This window comes from Cibotium barometz, chromosome 53 (assembly GCF_041138505.1).
Source record: "Cibotium barometz isolate CiBa-2024 chromosome 53, ASM4113850v1, whole genome shotgun sequence".
Classification (NCBI taxonomy): Eukaryota; Viridiplantae; Streptophyta; class Polypodiopsida; order Cyatheales; family Cibotiaceae; genus Cibotium; species Cibotium barometz.
This window is the reverse complement of record NC_141098.1, coordinates 8,169,338-8,187,653: the sequence shown is the minus strand read 5'-3', so window position 1 is coordinate 8,187,653 and position 18,316 is coordinate 8,169,338. Positions and strand designations below refer to the sequence as shown.

The 18,316-nt window shown below is 43.4% G+C and overlaps 1 protein-coding gene across 1 annotated transcript in view; it reads right to left on the bottom strand.

Moving 5' to 3' along the window:
• LOC147608246 (uncharacterized) overlaps window positions 1–6,551 on the bottom strand; it is a 32,972-nt gene extending 26,421 nt beyond the window's left edge. Inside the window, exon 1 of the mRNA XM_086789053.1 lies at window positions 5,806–6,551. Within this exon, the coding sequence (XP_086645179.1) occupies window positions 5,806–6,551 (746 nt within the window). The remainder of the gene's footprint in view (window positions 1–5,805) is intronic.
• Window positions 6,552–18,316: the final 11,765 nt, after the last annotated feature.

Below are 18,316 nucleotides of genomic sequence, written 5' to 3'. Positions count from 1 at the left end.
TATGTGCCAGGGATCAAAAAGAATCTGCTGTCAGTCTCCGCATTTGCCAAAACAGGTTTGGTTGTAAAATTTGTGGATGACAGATGTACTGTTCATGATCTCTCTTGTGGTGACATCATTGTAGCATCTGGTTCACTATGTCGAGGGCTGTATAAGCTCAATATGGATGGCAAATGTGTAGAGGATTCAGCATGTGCTATTATGGATACGCAGGCTATTTCAAATGCAAAACTGTGGCATGCACGTTTTGGTCATCTGAATTTTGCAAGTTTGCTGCGCCTGCAGAAATCTGAAATGGTGTCTTCTTTGCCTAAGCTTGAGGCACCTGTCAAGCATGTTTGTGAGGGCTGCATATTGGGTAAAATGCAGCGTGCTTCCTTTCCCAAAGATGGATCAGTGAGAGCTGAACGCAGATTGCAGCTTGTTCACAGTGATGTTTGTGGTCCCATGCAAACTCCATCATTTGGAAACTACCTTTACTTCGTGACTTTCATTGATGATTTTACCAGGCATGCATGGGTATATCCTTTGAAGGCAAAGTCCGAAGTGTTTTTGTGCTTCAAACAGTTTTTGGTTATGGCTGAAAATGTGTCAGAAAGTAAGATGGGCACCCTCCGTTCAGATCGAGGGGGGGAGTATATGTCTTCAGAATTTAATGCATTTCTGGCTGAGCGTGGGATAAAACACCAATGTACAGTGCCGTATACACCACAGCAAAATGGTGTGGCTGAGAGAAAAAACAGGTCTCTCATGGAAATGGCAAGATGTATGGTTAAGAGTCAAAGTCTACCACATGGTTTTTGGCTTGAGGCTGTCATGTGTGCCACTTATGTACTAAACAGGTGTCCCACCAAAGCATTACAGGTTGTCACTCCATATGAGGCTTGGCATGGCCGCAAGCCATCTGTTGGCCATTTACGTGTTTTTGGTTGCCTGGCATATGCATTAGTGCCTGTGCAACATCGCAGAAAATTGGATGACAAAGCTGTCAAATGTATTTTTGTTGGATATAGTGCTGAGAGCAAAGGCTATCGTTTGTATCATCCACAGACAAAGCGCATTTTGGTTAGCCGTGATGTTGTATTTGTGGAAGATGCAGTTCAGCCCTTGGTTTCATGTACTAAGGAGACAGATATCAGCTCACGTGATGTCTATGATACATTGTTGCCTCTTTTCAGTGGTGCACAGTCAAGTGCAATACCCCATGAGGCAGTTTTTCAGCCTATGCAGGTTTTAAATGATGGCACAGATCAGCCTATATCTGATGCAGATGTGCATGATGCACTTGAGGATGAGAGACAAGAGATTGAGGGCTCTAGGAATATGCCTAGATGGCTGGTGCAGACTTTGCGTGACAGCAAGTTGGATGCCCCTTTGACTAGTCGCACTCGTTCTGGCTCTCATGGTGCCTCTTATGCGTCAGATTGTTATGCATTGGCTGTTTCTAGTATGTGCGATGAAAGTGAGCCTGTTTCATTTGATGAGGCACAAAGTTCAGAAAATTGGATGGCTGCTATGCAAGCAGAATACGATGCTATTATGAAGAATGGTACATGGTCTTTATGTGACTTGCCCCCTGGCAAGAAGGCCATTGGCACTAAGTGGGTATACAAATTGAAGTGTAAGCCTGATGGCACAGTGGATCGCCATAAGGCTAGGCTTGTTGCAAAAGGTTATGCTCAAGAGAAGGGCATTGATTTTGATGAGACTTTTGCTCCCACATGTCGTATGACCACTGTTCGTAGCATCTGTGCATTAGCAGCTCATAATGGTTGGAATGTACATCAGCTGGACATAAAGACTGCGTTCTTAAATGGAGATTTGCATGAGGAGGTGTATGTATCGCAGCCTCGTGGTTTTGTTCAAAGAGGGCAGGAAAACAAAGTGTGCAGGTTAAAAAAGGCTTTATATGGTTTAAAGCAAGCTCCACGAGCTTGGTATGAAAAAATACATGCATATTTGACTGCACATGGGTTTCAGAATAGTCCAACAGAAAGCACTTTGTATGTTAAACGTGTGGATGGTGTACATCTAATCATTGCTCTCTATGTCGATGACATGCTGCTCACAGGACCAAATGAGAGTCATATTGCTGATTTTAAGGCTGATTTGAATGCCTCTTTTGAGATGTCAGATTTGGGGCATTTGCATCATTATTTGGGGGTGCAATTTAAGCAGTGTGATGGAGGTATTGCTTTGTGTCAGACAAAGTATATTGAAACATTGTTGCGGAGATTTGGCCTTGAAGACTGCAAGCCTATTGCTACTCCAATGGAGACAGGTTTGAAGTTGAGTCTTCATGATGCTGGAGATCACTTTGATGTCACACTCTATCAGACAGCTGTTGGTTGCCTCATTTATGTATGCATTACGAGGCCAGACATTCAGTTTGCAGTCTCACAGGTGAGCAGATTTATGCATAGCCCAGGCATTAAGCATTGGCAGGCAGTGAAGCGTATCTTTCGCTATTTGAGTGGTACTCGGCATCTTGGGTTGTTTTATCCCAAGGGGGGATCATTGCCGCCAGATTTACATGCTTTTTCAGATTCTGACTGGGCTGGTTGTTATGACACACGCGTGTCCACGAGTGGTTTTTGCTTCATGCTTGGAAGCTCATGCATATCATGGTTGAGCAAGAAGCAGCCTACTGTGGCCACTTCTAGTTGTGAAGCTGAGTACAGGGCAGCTTTCACAGCTACGGTTGAGTGTGTGTGGCTCAGACGCCTTATGGCTGATTTGGGTGTTGGGCAGCCATCTGCCACCACCATCTTCACTGACAGTCAGAGCGCATTGGCAGTTGCGCGGAACCCAGTGTTCCATGCTCGTACGAAGCACATTGAGGTGCACTACCATTATGTCAGGGAGAGACTCTCTGCAGGAGAGATCAGTTTGGCTTATGTGCCAACACAGGATAACCTTGCAGACCTTTTCACAAAGGCTCTGCCTCGTGAGAAGTTCGAAGCTTTTCGCAAAGCTTTGGGCTTACTCCCTTTTGTGGATTCGTCCACATAGCTAGACACTTCCCTATACATGAGTGCTAGCTCTTGTTCACCGCATCACTCCAGGGGGGATTTGTTACCATATTATAGTAGTGATGTGTGTGAACACACTTAGGACCGCCGGGGCACTTTTTCCCTCACTAGGAGGTTTTTTCCCCCGTGCATTGTATATACGCCCATTATCTTCTAGGGCTTGCCAGATTTACATGCTTTTTCAGATTCTGACTGGGCTGGTTGTTATGACACACGCGTGTCCACGAGTGGTTTTTGCTTCATGCTTGGAAGCTCATGCATATCATGGTTGAGCAAGAAGCAGCCTACTGTGGCCACTTCTAGTTGTGAAGCTGAGTACAGGGCAGCTTTCACAGCTACGGTTGAGTGTGTGTGGCTCAGACGCCTTATGGCTGATTTGGGTGTTGGGCAGCCATCTGCCACCACCATCTTCACTGACAGTCAGAGCGCATTGGCAGTTGCGCGGAACCCAGTGTTCCATGCTCGTACGAAGCACATTGAGGTGCACTACCATTATGTCAGGGAGAGACTCTCTGCAGGAGAGATCAGTTTGGCTTATGTGCCAACACAGGATAACCTTGCAGACCTTTTCACAAAGGCTCTGCCTCGTGAGAAGTTCGAAGCTTTTCGCAAAGCTTTGGGCTTACTCCCTTTTGTGGATTCGTCCACATAGCTAGACACTTCCCTATACATGAGTGCTAGCTCTTGTTCACCGCATCACTCCAGGGGGGATTTGTTACCATATTATAGTAGTGATGTGTGTGAACACACTTAGGACCGCCGGGGCACTTTTTCCCTCACTAGGAGGTTTTTTCCCCCGTGCATTGTATATACGCCCATTATCTTCTAGGGCTTGTAATCTTTCATTTTTGGCACTCATAATACACTACTGTGTTGTGCTCAAGCTTCCTCATCTTCTTGAAGTTGTGTGTGCATTCCTGCAACCCTAATTCCAACAATATATATATAGAGAGAGAGAGAGAGAGGAGATTCAGTTGAGTCCTTGGATTGCTGCACGCTTGGTTCAGGCAAATGAGTATTGGGCAATTTGGGTGCCTGACTTTGTGTCTCAGCTACTGCTGCAGCAATTTTCTCCTTCTCTATGCAGGCTTTTCGTCTAGCACGCCTAGCTTTCCAAGAACCACGTCGGCTCTTAGATGCTTGAGTGCTAGTCTCCCGAGATTTTTCATCACTCGTGTCCTTTGTTTCTACTTGTTTTTGAGTTTGTGCCCTAGTTATCACATTGATTGGCACCATTTGCTCACTCTCCAAAGTTTGTGGAGATCCTATCACCCCTATCATGTTCAATGGTGTCTTATTTCTAAGTTTCGGGTGATTAGGGCAATCTGGTAACAGATGTTTTGTACGGCAATCGATACAGTACCCTTGAGGCATGTTGTTCTTTAAGGGACAATCTCTAACCCAATGGTCACGATGACACTTGAAGCAAGAGATTAGCTGCCTTGGTTCCCACGTGTAGGCGGTCTAGCCCTCTGGCTATTGTTTTGCAAGCCTCTGCTTGCTATAAACATGAAGGTTCTATGGTCCATCGTGTATTGCTCTTATGGATTTGATCCAATACCTTGCATGTTCTGCATTTGAGTCTGAGTGGTTGGCCATGTTTTGTGAGAAAGGTCTTATTCGTAATCAGGATCCTCCTCGTAGTATGGAGTTGATGGTACTATGGCGAGCTCATTTTCCTCTGCTGATTGTACATATCTCACCACTGTTTGCTGGTTGTTGGGCAACGAAGGTTGTTGACCCAACACTGGTTGCGCTTTATCTAATCCTGGCGAAGCTTGCACTTGCCCAGATTGATACCTAGGTGGTGGAGGCAATTGAAATTGTACTCCTAGCCTTGGATATGTCTGATTTACGTTCTGATTCCTTGGCCGGTAGTAGCAATCCGCTGCCTCATGATTTGTATACTGCATGCAATTTGAGCACCCACCACTTGCTAACACGGGGTGGTGGTGGATTGTTTTGTGTGGGATAAGCAATACATTGGTATGTTGAGTGCTCCCCTCCACACATGCCACACCTCTGGGGTCTAAGGACTCCTTGTCTTTGAGCCGTGGTCTGTTGATTTCTACTAGTAGACAATCCTAGCTTTTTCAACAGATACTCTGCTAGAGCCTCAGCATCCATAGGGGGTGTACCCTGGGTTTCACTGGCCTCACTCTTGCTACTTTGGCTCATTGATCCGGATTTCTTAGAGGGTTCATCCTCCTTGTAGATATCACAATTATCCACCAGATCAACGGCTTCCTTCGTGCAGCTCTCTATAGTTGTGAATCTTTTGAGGTAAACATCCTTTTTCAAATGCGCATTTTGGAGTCCTTCCAAGAAGAGGGATACTAAGCATTCCTGTGTGGGAAGCTCAGCTTCTGGACATCTAGTTATGTATTCCTTAAACCTATTGGCTGCATCCTTCACGCTTTCCTTCTTAGCCTATTTAAAACTATGGATCATCCCCACGGTGTTGTGTTTGATTCCACTCTTGGTAAATTCCTCAACAAATTCATTTGTGAGGTCCTCTATACGCCGGAATCTATTGTGATCCAAGGTGTTAAACCAGGTTAAGGCTTTGCCTTCTAAGGTCAAACCAAATCCCTCATACTAGACTCGAAAATCCATAACCTGCTCAGCCCTAATTACTTGCATAAATAGAGCTACATGGTTATAGGGATCTCCATTGCCATTGAATTTCTTCCCGACCCACTTTTGCACTTGCGAAGGTCTAATCACCCTAGGATAATGTGGCATTGGATAGTGCACATAGGGTGGTAGATACCCTCCTGCTTGTGGGTCCATATTCAGCTCAATAGGTTGTGGTTGAATTGGTCCTGGCATGACCGGATAACCACCACTATAATTTGGTATCGTCGGTTGCATGAATGTGCTCTCTTGAGCCGGATATCCCATGTTTGGCATCATTGGTTGCACGACATTTGGCAAAGCCTGGTGGGTATGTCTGCTTTGCTGCACTCCACCCATAGGTCTTGTGGTCAGAGGTCTAGCCTGTACTATTGTCGGATTAGCAAATCTACCGGAGGGTGATCTAGTAGTGGCTTCGCCTCTAGATTCCGCTCCAAACCTCTCATCCAAATTACCAGACATTTCTCGTAAAGCATATGTATCTTGAGATTTTTCCTTAGGTTTGGTCAATGCTGGTAATGCTTTTACAGCTGGGATGCGGTTATATGAATATTTCATCGCTTCGCCCTCTGGTATAGCTTCAAAATTTTGCTCGTGCCTATCTTGAAACGTCACATTTGGAATGGACGAAATATCAGCATACACATACAAAATTTTGGTATCTGTTAGGGTCATCACATCAGGATATATGGCTCGATAGAAGACTCTGACATGAACCTCTTGATCATCCATATAGTAGAGCCCTACGGAGGTATCGTCAGTCCTAGCACGTTTGACATTTATTGTGTTGATAAACTTGGCATACTGGCTAATAGGGGTGGGAGGTTCCATAGCCTGGTACATATCCGGTGTTTCTTCATTCAAAGGCTGCTTGGATGCCATCCTGCCCAAATTATCTACCTCATTAGGTTTTATGGTGCAAATACATAGCACCATCTCTACCAATATAGCGATCTCCTTGATAATTGACTTGAGGTTCTGGCTGAAACTTAGTCACGTTATCCTCTATCTTGACACAATGTCTGTCTAACGGATCCCCATAAACTTTTGCTCCGTGTGCATTGCTATAGTAAGCAACATCTTGAAATTCCTGGATCCCTGGAGAGAAGACTCAGCACTAGGTCCGAATTCTACTGCGTTTTCTACGAACGGGTTAGTGCTGTGTGAGGCCATTTCGGATGAGGTATTAGAGGAATCTTCTACGAATTCAAACACAGTGTCTAATCCACCAAATTGGTGGACGCTCTCCTCTGTGGATACCCTACTCTCTGTGTCTCGCTCACTTCTATTGCCCGATTTAATTGTTAAACCAAACCTCAAGTACATTAACTCAATGCAAAGTTTAGATTCTTACTTGCACAGTGGATGGTGAGTGCTTCAAACCTAACTTGCTCTTCTGCTCCAATCGCACAACGTTCTTGCCTAGGCGTAATTCCTTGCTCCGATCACCTACAAACTTAATGCACAAAGTGAAAAAGATTTACCAAGCAACACCGCCGATGCACTTGATAATGCCTGCTCTAATGCCCTCTATTTGCTTATATAGGTCCCCCAAGCTAGCTTTAGCTTTTGAGCACAGCTCGGCACAGCCCGACAAGTTAAGTTGACCCCTCTCTCTTGTTCTCAAAAAATTGCCCAAGAAAAGCACTCTAAAAGCAATGGCTCTCTCAATTCCTGCAGACACATCCGGGCTCTCTATTAAAGATTACTTGGCACACGGCCGGTTGGACGGTCGGACTTCGGCTTGACAACCGAGATTCGATGTGGCGGCCGAGGAAATGCTTGCGGGGCGGCGGGGTCACAGTAGTGGCTGGCTCAGCAGTAGGCGATGGGGCAATGGGATTCGTTGGCACGCGGTAGGGATAGCTGGGACACGTGGGATTTGAGACGAGGCGGCCGGGGCAACCAAAAGGCTGGGGCGTGGCTTTGCTGGGTTGTTTGACCGGGGCTGGCCTGAAATGGCTGGCTGAAACGGTCGGGTTCCTCCCTTTTTTTTAAAATAATATATATATATATATATATACGAAAATGGGTGTGGGTGGGTGTGTATACGTGGGTGGGAGTGTGGATATGTGTACGTGAGTGTATGTGGGTAAGTGTTTGTGAGTGTGTGTGTGTGTAGGTGGGTGTATAGGTGTGTGTAGGTGTGTGTATGTGGTTGGTTGTGTTTGTGGATGTGTGTGTGTGTTTAAGTGTGTGTTTGTGAGTGTGTGCGCGTTTTCCTTTGATGCCTGGGGCGGCCTGGCTTCTACAAAACGGCCGAGACGGTCGTTTTGCTCGAAACGGCCGTCACGGCCGTTTTGTGGTTTCTTTGGGCAGGGTCTGTCTAGCAAATGGCCGTCACGGCCGTTTGCTTTTTACCTTGAAAGGGCAGGGAGCTCCAATGAAACGGCCGCGGTGGCCATTTTGTTCAAAACGACCGTCACGGCCGTTTTGCTTTTTTTCTTTTTTTCTTTTACAGGTGGGGAGAAGCTTATACGAAACGGCCGTCACGGCCGTTTTGTTGAAACGGCCGTCACGGTCGTTTTGCTTTTAGGACGGCCGTTGCGGCCGGGATTCCACGAGGCCGTCACGGCCCCTCCTCACCTCTTCGAGCGGCCTTTTCGGTCTTTGTCAAGCGGCGGATTCGGCCACTCCAGATGCAACGAATATTTGATCTACTACATAGATGGTGAAAAAAGATATGTTTTGCAAGCACAATGATGCTGGAAAAACCAATTGCTCCACAAAGATCAAGATACACCTCTAACGAACGACGGCCGTTGGCCTATGCCTTGCTATACCTCTCAACCCAAGCCGAAGCCTCCTCTTCAACCGCATACGCAACCCAAAACCAGTGTGTGCTCAATCTAATAAAATGGCATGTTTTTGGGCTTGCTCGCTCTCCAATGGAGGTTCCGCAAAACACAAACAAAAAATGAAACAACCCTCTGCCTCTCCACTCTACACACGACGACCTTCTCCTATGACTTGCGGTCGGGTGGCTTCTTTCAATATAACGGTCGACGGTGTGCATGTGGGAAGTGTGTATGTATGTGTGCAATGTGTATGTGGATGAAATGTGTGTTTGTGAAATATGCAGTGTGTATGTGTTTAATGTGGGATAGGTGTGTGTGTATGTATAATATATGAGATGTTATAGATAAATGAGTGGATGCTGAGTGGATGTGCGTGTGATGCAAAATAATTTCCTTTCTAACTTAACTAAAAAAACGTAAAACAACAAAAATAGGAAAAACGTTCTAACTAAAAAGCGTAAAACACCATCTCATCTACCTCATGCATCCAAAACATTTCATACACATGAAAACATGCACCTAAACCGTGCACAAGTAAGCTAGAAAAATGAAAAACAACTCTCCACGTCCCCAACCTACCTAGATGCGGACAATGCTATGGGGTCTAGTCTAAAAGAATACGTGCGTGTGGCTATCGGCCTCCTGCTAGTCTAGGTACTAGGTCCCCGGCAACGGCGCCAATGTTCACGGGTCACCGCAATGGACGCGTAGCCTAGCGAGAACTCCGACAATATAAATATGTCATCCAAGGACGTACCTGACCCGACTAGTGCATGGAAGTAACTATGCATGTGTCAACTGGTAGCCGGAGGTCACACTGGTAAATCCACAGACAAATGCGAGGACATCTATCTCTCCAATAACTAATGGACATCGACCCAACTAATGTGTGCACACTAACTAGATTCTAAGGCTCACACAATGCCTACCGGGCAACACCTAACATCAAAAATTGCGGAACAAGGCTTTAGCTAATTCAACCTAGCTCGGGCGAAGCGCCCGAATGCTAATAACTTGATATTAGCGCTTCCTAATCACACAACTCTTAAACACAAGTGTTCCTAGCATGCTAAGGGTCATTCCTATCTAGTATGAGCAATAGAAACTAATTAATTAACACCTAATCAAGCAATTGACCATTAGTTACCCTCTAATTACAATCAACTAAACAATCAAGGAAACTTGACAAAATTTAGCTGGAAACGTAGACCTTAGAGAGACGAACAACCTACTTTAAACGGAATCAAATTAAGTACACAGCACCTAGTGAACGTCAGAAGTTCGGGGGCTCGCGGCTCGCTTATCTCTTCTAAAAATTGGGCCTGTAAAATGACCTAAAAATTATCTTTTAATCTAATGGCTCGGGCGGCCGGACACAAATTGGCCGACATAACTCAGATATTAATTATTTACAAATTAGAAGCTCATCGGCCCCGACTCATACAAAGATTTTCTAATTTTAACTACTGGAGTTGACGGGGTCCGTCGGGCTCCCGGAACCCGAAAAATTAAAAAAAAAACTTGAAATTTGCAGAGTAGCTCCCCCGGGGCGTGTCCACCATCTTTAGGCACTCGATGGCTCTCTGCTGCTCTCTGGAACAACACTCCTCTACCCTCGCTCCCCGCTAGCTCTCTTCACCTTTCAAGGTGCTTGAGGTCTTGGGAAGAGGGTAACTAAAGCGCATATTGCTTGCTTGCATTGCACGTGAAGCCTATATCTTCATGTTGTTCAAATGGATTGAGGATTGCAAAGTTGTATTGTAAAAAGGCTTTCCAAAAGAAAGCTCTATAATACAAATTCCTTTGGAGGGGGGACCGGCTCCAAGAAGATCCCGGTCCTCTTTGTGTGTCACTTGCATTGTTATTTCCTTTATCTTGTCTTGTTAAGTTGTGAGCCATGATGCTAATTGTTATGTTCTTTATAGACTCCATCCCAGCACTTTAACTAGCTTAGATAGGCTAAAATGAATCTAGCTAATACAATCTTGTGTCATAATGCAACCAAAGAAATTAGCTAAATAGGCCAGTCTTAACAATCATGGTGGTCATCAAGTCGATCAAGGACCAATGACACCACAAGAACATGACATGAATACCCAGCCATCTATATACAAACCACCTATGGAAGCACAATATAATCACGAATATCAAAGAGAGGTGCGACCATCACAGCTGAGAAAGTGGGTTAAAAGTTTATTCAACAGAATGGGAGATCCGTACGACCATGTAGCGGCATTCAAGCGAGTGATAAGAGCTGAGAAAGTGACTGATTTTCATACTCAATTTGAAGGATTTGGGCTAACCTTAGAAAGCCAAGCGCTTTCATGGTTCTAAGACTTGGATCAAAGAAATTTCAAAGATATAGATGCCTTAACTCATGAATTCATCTCACTAAATTTTCAAAGGGAGATATCAAGCACAATTCACTGTCGATGATCCATAGCTTCAAACAAGAGTCACTAGAAACAGTCCGAGATGCTGCAACTAGGTTGAAAATATATAGCAAAATGCCCTCAACAAGAACTCCCAACCCAAGAGAGATTGATTGCTATATTCTTAAAGGGGTCATTGAACAAAGACCTCCAGAAGGATGTGTATAAGAGAAGATGTACCACATTAGAACAAAGCATCCTTGAAGCAATTGACTTAGTAGATAACTTTGACATATACAAGGACATCAAAGTGGGTCCTGATACAAAGTCAGCATGCTTGAATAGGTCTTGTAAAGAGAAATTAGACTAGCCACTAGACATTGAGATTCTAGGTGATTTGATAGTCAAGAGAATGATTAAATCATATGGACTACCCAATTAGAACAACCAGACACAAGGCATACATTAGTGGTATCAGATAGAGCCCAAATGGCAAATCCATGGGATATAAAGTGATTACTATAGGCCAAAGAACCAAATGCCAAGTGTCCAAAGGCATGTGGGTTAAAGCATGTATAGGTGATACCAAAAAGGAGTGTCTTGGACACTCCTTTTAGCCACCCCTTTAGGAGGAGAAAGAGGCTTAAATTTGAAATAGAGGCGGGCTTGAAAATGCAACAATCAAAGCATTCATTAAGAGAATGGCATGCCCATTAAATGCTTTTTTTCAACTGAGCATTCATTAAGGGAATGGCGTGCCCATTAAACGCTTCTGAATATTCTCCCTCCTCCACATAGTCTGCATTCGTCGGCCTGCAATCCATTGGCCTGCCGTGACTCCCTCTCTCTCACTCTCTGCCTCTCTCTCTCTCTCTCACTCTCCGCCTCTCTCTCTCTCTCTCTCTGCCACCCATAGCCTTTGCTTCCCGCCTACACAGAAGGGCCTCTCTTCCCGGCTGAGCGCAAGCTGTATTCATGTGTACTATCTCCCTCTCTCCCTCTCTCTCCCTCTTTCCATGAAGACTACAGTTGTGCTTTAATGGTTTTCTTTGCAATAACCTCAGCCTCCTAGCTCCCTCATAACTAGCTCCACATGGAGTCTCATAGTGTACAAAATGGCAATACAGGCTCCGTATATCTTACCCCATTGTCTATCACACAACACATCTCGAGAGAACTTCTGCCAAGTCTTCAAAACTACTGGGTTGCAAAGAAGAGGGAACAAAGAAGCATTGAGAAGAGGATGGCATGTACGCGGCGCGAGGATGGTAACATTGATGAGCGAGAGGCAAAGAAAATTCGCAGAGTAGTTTCTCAGTGCTGGCACAAACAAACAAATGGGCTTTCTGAGGGCCTTCAAATGAAGATTCTACAACTTCTCCGTCATCCAACGTTCTCAGTGTTGCAGCACACATCAGAGACAGTTGAGAGACTCATTTTCTCTAACATTTGTCATACATTATCTGAGGTGAAGACACCCCATTCAAATAACAAGTTGTTTTTAAAGCGGGCTACTGTCATGGCATGCCTCAATGGCGCATCTGGTGTTGACAATCAAATGAGTGGTAGATAAGTTGCCAAGGCTTTAGGAGTTCATCGAAGGAATTTCGTTGCGGCCAATTTGCGGCTGCAACATGAAGCGGAGGAAGGGTCACTTCCATTGGATTCTTGTCATCGTCAATTGCATAGGGCAAGCACCATCACCAGCAAAATCAGGGAAATCATGTTTCAATTCTAATTAGTGGAAACTCGCATCTCCCCAAACAAGAAAGATGTTGTTCGAAAGAGGATAGGCAAGAGTGCGCATGTACTACATCTAGTGCATCTACTCGATTTGCCTCAGGTATATCACTGTGTTGAGTGTGTGTTGTAAGAGCTACACAGTGTAAGGGCCTCCTCCCATTGTTACCTTTAGATGGGACCCGAACTTTTAAGATACGAGATAGACCAGTGTTCTCGAATAAAAGTATGGGAACATCTCTTAGTAATTTTTGTTCTAACATCAAGATAAATGGGAAGGAAAGAAAAAGAAAAATGGATGGACTTGTAATAAACTCAAAGTTGGATTCTATAAAAAGTAGGGGTCCTATTTTGTCTTCCTCTACTAGTGGAAAATGACATAAGATTCCACTCACTAGTGGAAGTTGACATAAGATTCCACTCACTAGTGGAGATAGACCAGTGTTCTCGAATAAAAGTATGGGAACATCTCTTAGTAATTTTTGTTCTAACATCAAGATAAATGGGAAGGAAAGAAAAAGAAAAATGGATGGACTTGTAATAAACTCAAAGTTGGATTCTATAAAAAGTAGGGGTCCTATTTTGTCTTCCTCTACTAGTGGAAAATGACATAAGATTCCACTCACTAGTGGAATGTGACATAAGATTCCACTCACTAGTGGAAGGTGACATTAGAATCCACTCACTTGGAAAAATATATGTTTTCCCTCTTACAACTAATAGTCATTTCCCTACTTGTCATAGCTTTTGACCAAGAAAAATAGTAAACTAAGAAAAAAAGGACATGTAAGGAATGTAAGAGTTGTAAGAAAAGTCATGAGGAGTGTAAGAGATGTAAGAAAAGTCATGTGAAGTGTAAGAAGTTGTAAGAAAAGCCATGTGATATGTAAGAAGAAGAGATAAGTTAGAAAAAATAAAACAAAATTAAACCTAAATTAAATTAAATGGAAAATAAAGGCTATAAAAGGAGGCCTTCCCTCAATGCTCAAAGAGAGAAGCCTTACCTTTGGAGAAGACTCTCTTCACATGCATAGCCATGGAAGTTTAGAGTTCCCTCTTCCTCTTTTCTCTCTTAGTTTCTTGCACCATAATCTCAAGGTGCTTATCCAACTAAGCCATGCTAACTCTACCTCTCACCCTCTAAACTCCTAGGAAGGTAACCTAAGTCCACCCCTCCTCTAAACTTTTCCTTTCACCCTTTTCCTCTTCTTCTAGCATAGTTCTAAAAACCTACCCTTTTTGAGTAGATAGTCTTTCTCCTTATCATCCCCTTTAGAAACCCCTAATTAAGGTTACCTTACCCTTGATCTTCTTCTACCTTCGGGACGCTCATAGCTCAAAGGAGAAGAAGGAGGAGACAAAGGAGGAGTAGCTTCAAGCATCATCCAACCCTTCTCAAGTTCTATCAAGGATAAGGGGCAGTGTCTTAAGGTAACAACAACTTTAGAGTAATAAGCTTGCAATTACACCAAACATATACAGGTATGCTTTCAAGCTCTCTCTCTTTTCTTACACTAAATTCTTGAAAGAAAAAGAGAAAAAGAAAAAGAAAAAGAAGATAGTAGTAATCATAATTAGGAATTAAGAAGTTAAAATAGAGGATCGAACTACCTTATTAAAAAGATACACATATATGAATATATATATATATATATATATATATATATATATATATATATATATCCATCCAAACCTACTTTATGAAGAAGTATGTTCGAGGGATCAACAATCAACTCTAGAATTTGTAATAAAAAGGTACCACTCTTAAACATTCACATAATAACGTCAATATTCTCTTCTTTATTTAGAAAAATATTTTTAACAAGTATAATTTGTTTTTATACATCTTGAAAATAAGTTCTTGTTTTATTATATCTAAGAATAAGCTACAGATCTAAAAAGGAATCACAAGAAGTCGATTAAGGGATGGTCCTAGCAAAACATAGTGAACTAACCCTAGGATAAATGTATGATCTTGGTTTCTTGAATAGGCCGATGCGGAATGATTTCCGTAACTCTCACGAGTTGTAGCCTTTTCGGCTAAGGCTGGCACCGTGGTGAACTTTTGTGGGCTCCTTAATAGGCCGATGCGGAACGGTTGCTCGCCGGGGATCAATGCTTAAGAGGGGGAGATGTGACTAAGATAAATGAACTTTGGTGCTTAATTTGTATGGGAAAAAGGAACCGGAAAGGCTAGGAATTAAGGACCATGCCTAACACCCGGGCCAGTCGGCTTTCTTGAAAATAACTTATAATAATAATAAAAAGGAAGGTCAATTAGCCTTTCCTAAACATTAATTAATGGGAAATTGTGATGAAGGCGCTGCCTATTGTGGCGGAGGAGACCGAGAGACCATAACCTGATGAGGGTGGAATCTCGGGAGAAGTACATGTGGATGCAAATTAAAAACAAATGTTGGTGGGAACTACCAGCAAGATGAATATTCCTTATCAAGGGTATACAACAAATTGCATGCTGCTTTCTTGTATGACTTGCTTTCCTTGGTTGGTAGTAGTTAGTACTACCTTGAAAAGGGATATTCATTGGAAAGGTTCGGTGGGTGGGTGGATCCGGAGGGTCAAGTTGGCCGGAAGTTGATAAATGTTGTTTTTTTTTCTAAAATTAAAGAATAACTGAGAATGGTGGGGTTTGCGAGGAGGAATGAGAAACCCTCCTCTTAGGGGAACGTACCAACAGCTGTGCTCGAGTAACGACCGAGAAAAAAGTGTTGGTATCCTTGAACCGAGGGGGGACCAATAGGGGACTCCCTTCTTTTGGCCCATGGGAGTCGGAGTCTGAATTTCTTTAGATGACTCGATGGGAATAAGAATATGATTGCAGAATAATAAAAGGATTACAAGTGAGTAAGATTGCTGTTAAAAGTCACCCCCTTGAGTTGGCATTGGAGAGTAGATCCGAGTCTTTCTCAATGTTGGTCTCAAGTGGGAGGGAAGTTGGGGGCTGGGCATGGATGAGTCCAAGATGGTGGATCAGGAAAGCCTAGCCCTGGCTTGGCCCTCACAAGTGGTATCAAAGCCTCAGGTTGCTATCAAGGGACCTATAGTGGTATTGAATAAATTTGTTTTTTCCTCTATTCATTTTTGAGAAGGGAGGAGGATAGATTAAGTGCTAATTTGGACTTGTCCCACAGATGGATAACACATTAGAGGCACGTGTTGTTGATAATATTGAATTTGCTTCCAAGCACCTTTCCTCTCGATCGTATGAGTTTAGACATCAAGCTGCTCTAGCCTTAGTAAAGAGCTTAGATAATGGAAGATACAGGTATGCCAACTTCATCTCTCCTAGAAGATACATCTTTGCAAGCGAGTTTCATTGCTCGGATAACCAATTCCGTGAGCTTTTACTTCTAGAAAAGTTGAATGTAGTACAATGTTATATTTTTTACGGTACCTTTGATCCCTTAGAAACCATAATAGAGGGAGGTTGGGAGATGTACAAATCTCAACACATCTACGAGATGCTCAACCACTATCTGCCTAAGAATAGAATCCTATGCATTGGGAGCTTCTGTCCTGGGTTCACTGGACTCACTTGTGCACCCGATATTAAGATCCTAGACCTTGTATAAATCCTTTGTATTGAATGAATCAAATCGTGTAGGTGGTTTCTCACATTGTCTAAGATCGTAAAGGAGGGAATTATGGTATTTTGCTACTTGATTTCAAAATCAAAATAACAACCAACATCGACAATCGTTTTGTGATAACCCCAAAACAGCAACCATAAATTATGTTACCATGAAGGGAGAGATGGAAGAACAAGCTCACATTTATGCTGCCAGATTCCCGTGGATATAATCGATAGTTCTCTATCCTGGAGGCCCAAGCAGATTATGAGGGTATGCCTCTTTCTTTCCTTATTGATTCAGGCAGTTCACATTCTTTTCTTGCACGTGGCACAGTTAAAAGATTACAAGTAGAGACTCTATCCACCGGCCGAAAGTTGAGAGCTTCCTTAGCCAATGGGTCTACTCTTCTTGTTGATGAGAAAATCGTTGAGCTACCCTTCCAGCTAGAAGGAAACCCTACAAGGCAAAGATTCAGAATTCTCAAACTGGGAAAATTCTAGGGCATCTTAGGCATGGATTGGTTAAGCCAAAACCAGGCTGACATCAATTGTGGCCAAGGGATCATTTCATTTCTTTCAAGTGAAGGAAACAGGGTTCAAGTACGAGGAAGGGCAGGAAAGGCACCTTTGAAGGTTGTCAAAGCCAATAAGCTAGTCAAAGGATTAAGAAAAGGGCTTCCCATTTATGTCCTAAGACTTAACAAAGTTGAGAAAGAGTCCAAGAACCCTGAACCTGAATGGCTAAGTGAGTATCAAGACATTTTTCCAGAAGAGTTGACCGGTCTTCCACCCGAAAGAGGTTTAGTCCATGAGATGGAGCTTATTCCACGAGCACAACCTTTAGCCAAAGCCCCTTATATGATGTCCATATCAAAAGCTTTAGAATTAAAGAACCAAATAAACCAGCTTCTAGAACAAAGGCTTCATCAGCAGACCTAGTGTTTCTCCATGGGGTGTCCCGGTCCTATTCCAGAAGAAGAAAGATGGGACTTTTCGACTATGCATAGATTTTAGGGGATTTAATCAGCACACCATAAAGAATAAGTATCCATTACCTCGTATAGATGAGCTCCTTGATCGTCTTGGTGGAGCCCAGATCTTTTCAAAGATAGACCTCACGTCAGTCAGGCTACTACCAAGTAAGGATCAAAGAAGAAGACATCCCCAAGAAAGCCTTTAACACCAGGTTTGGGCATTATAAGTTTACAGTCATGCCTTTTGGATTAACCAATGCCCCTGCCACCTTCAATTGTCTCATGACAGATATCTTCAGAAAAGAGTTGGATGATTTTGTTCTCTCAACGCAACGCGGAGGAAAGAATGTCCACTAATAGGGAAGAAAGTCGATCGTAGATTCTGGGAGGTCAAGCTCGGTGATGTAGATAGAGATAGAGAGTGGGATTGCATGCGGGTCAAAGGGTCTCGATCCTTCCACTGTGTCAATGGCTATAGTCAATCAGATATGCACGGGCTACGATGTAGACTATTGTCCTGCTTTTGCCATGCGTGCATGAAAGGCCAATGCAGGAGATGTGTAAACAAGGACCACATTGAGGGGTGGTAGTACTTGCGAATACAACCGACTATCAATGTTCAAAACGATGGAGAAGCATCCAACGATGATGAGTTACCAGGTGCCCCCATGTATGATGCTAGCCACCATGAGGACCTAAGTGATGCCTTGATGGTTGGCCAGAACTTCACAGCAGTGAATGATGCAGAAGAGAGCGGTGCAGACTTCTACATCTTGAAGTGCACTAAAACCAAACGCTTGACCATCAAATCTGAAAGGGATGAATGGCATAACCATATTCAAAAGAACTCATTTGTCATTGAGGGACTCTTCTACGACAAGGTAAATGGCCAAGATGACACCTACGTTCTTTTGGATAACAAGCCCCCTACTTTTATCTACTCCCACCTGGTGCGATGCATCAGGTTTTCGATGTGCTCAGTAGAAGGGAAGCCTAATGTATATGAATTGTCAAATGATATATTTGAACAAATCTATAATAGCATGCCCCCAGAGGAGAACTTGTAAATTCTAAGTACAACTTGGTTTCATGAGAATGGTATATGTTCCACTACAACCATCCATTTTACTCATGAAATCTTTCTTTTGAGAGAGGAAATGTTCGCGTTTAT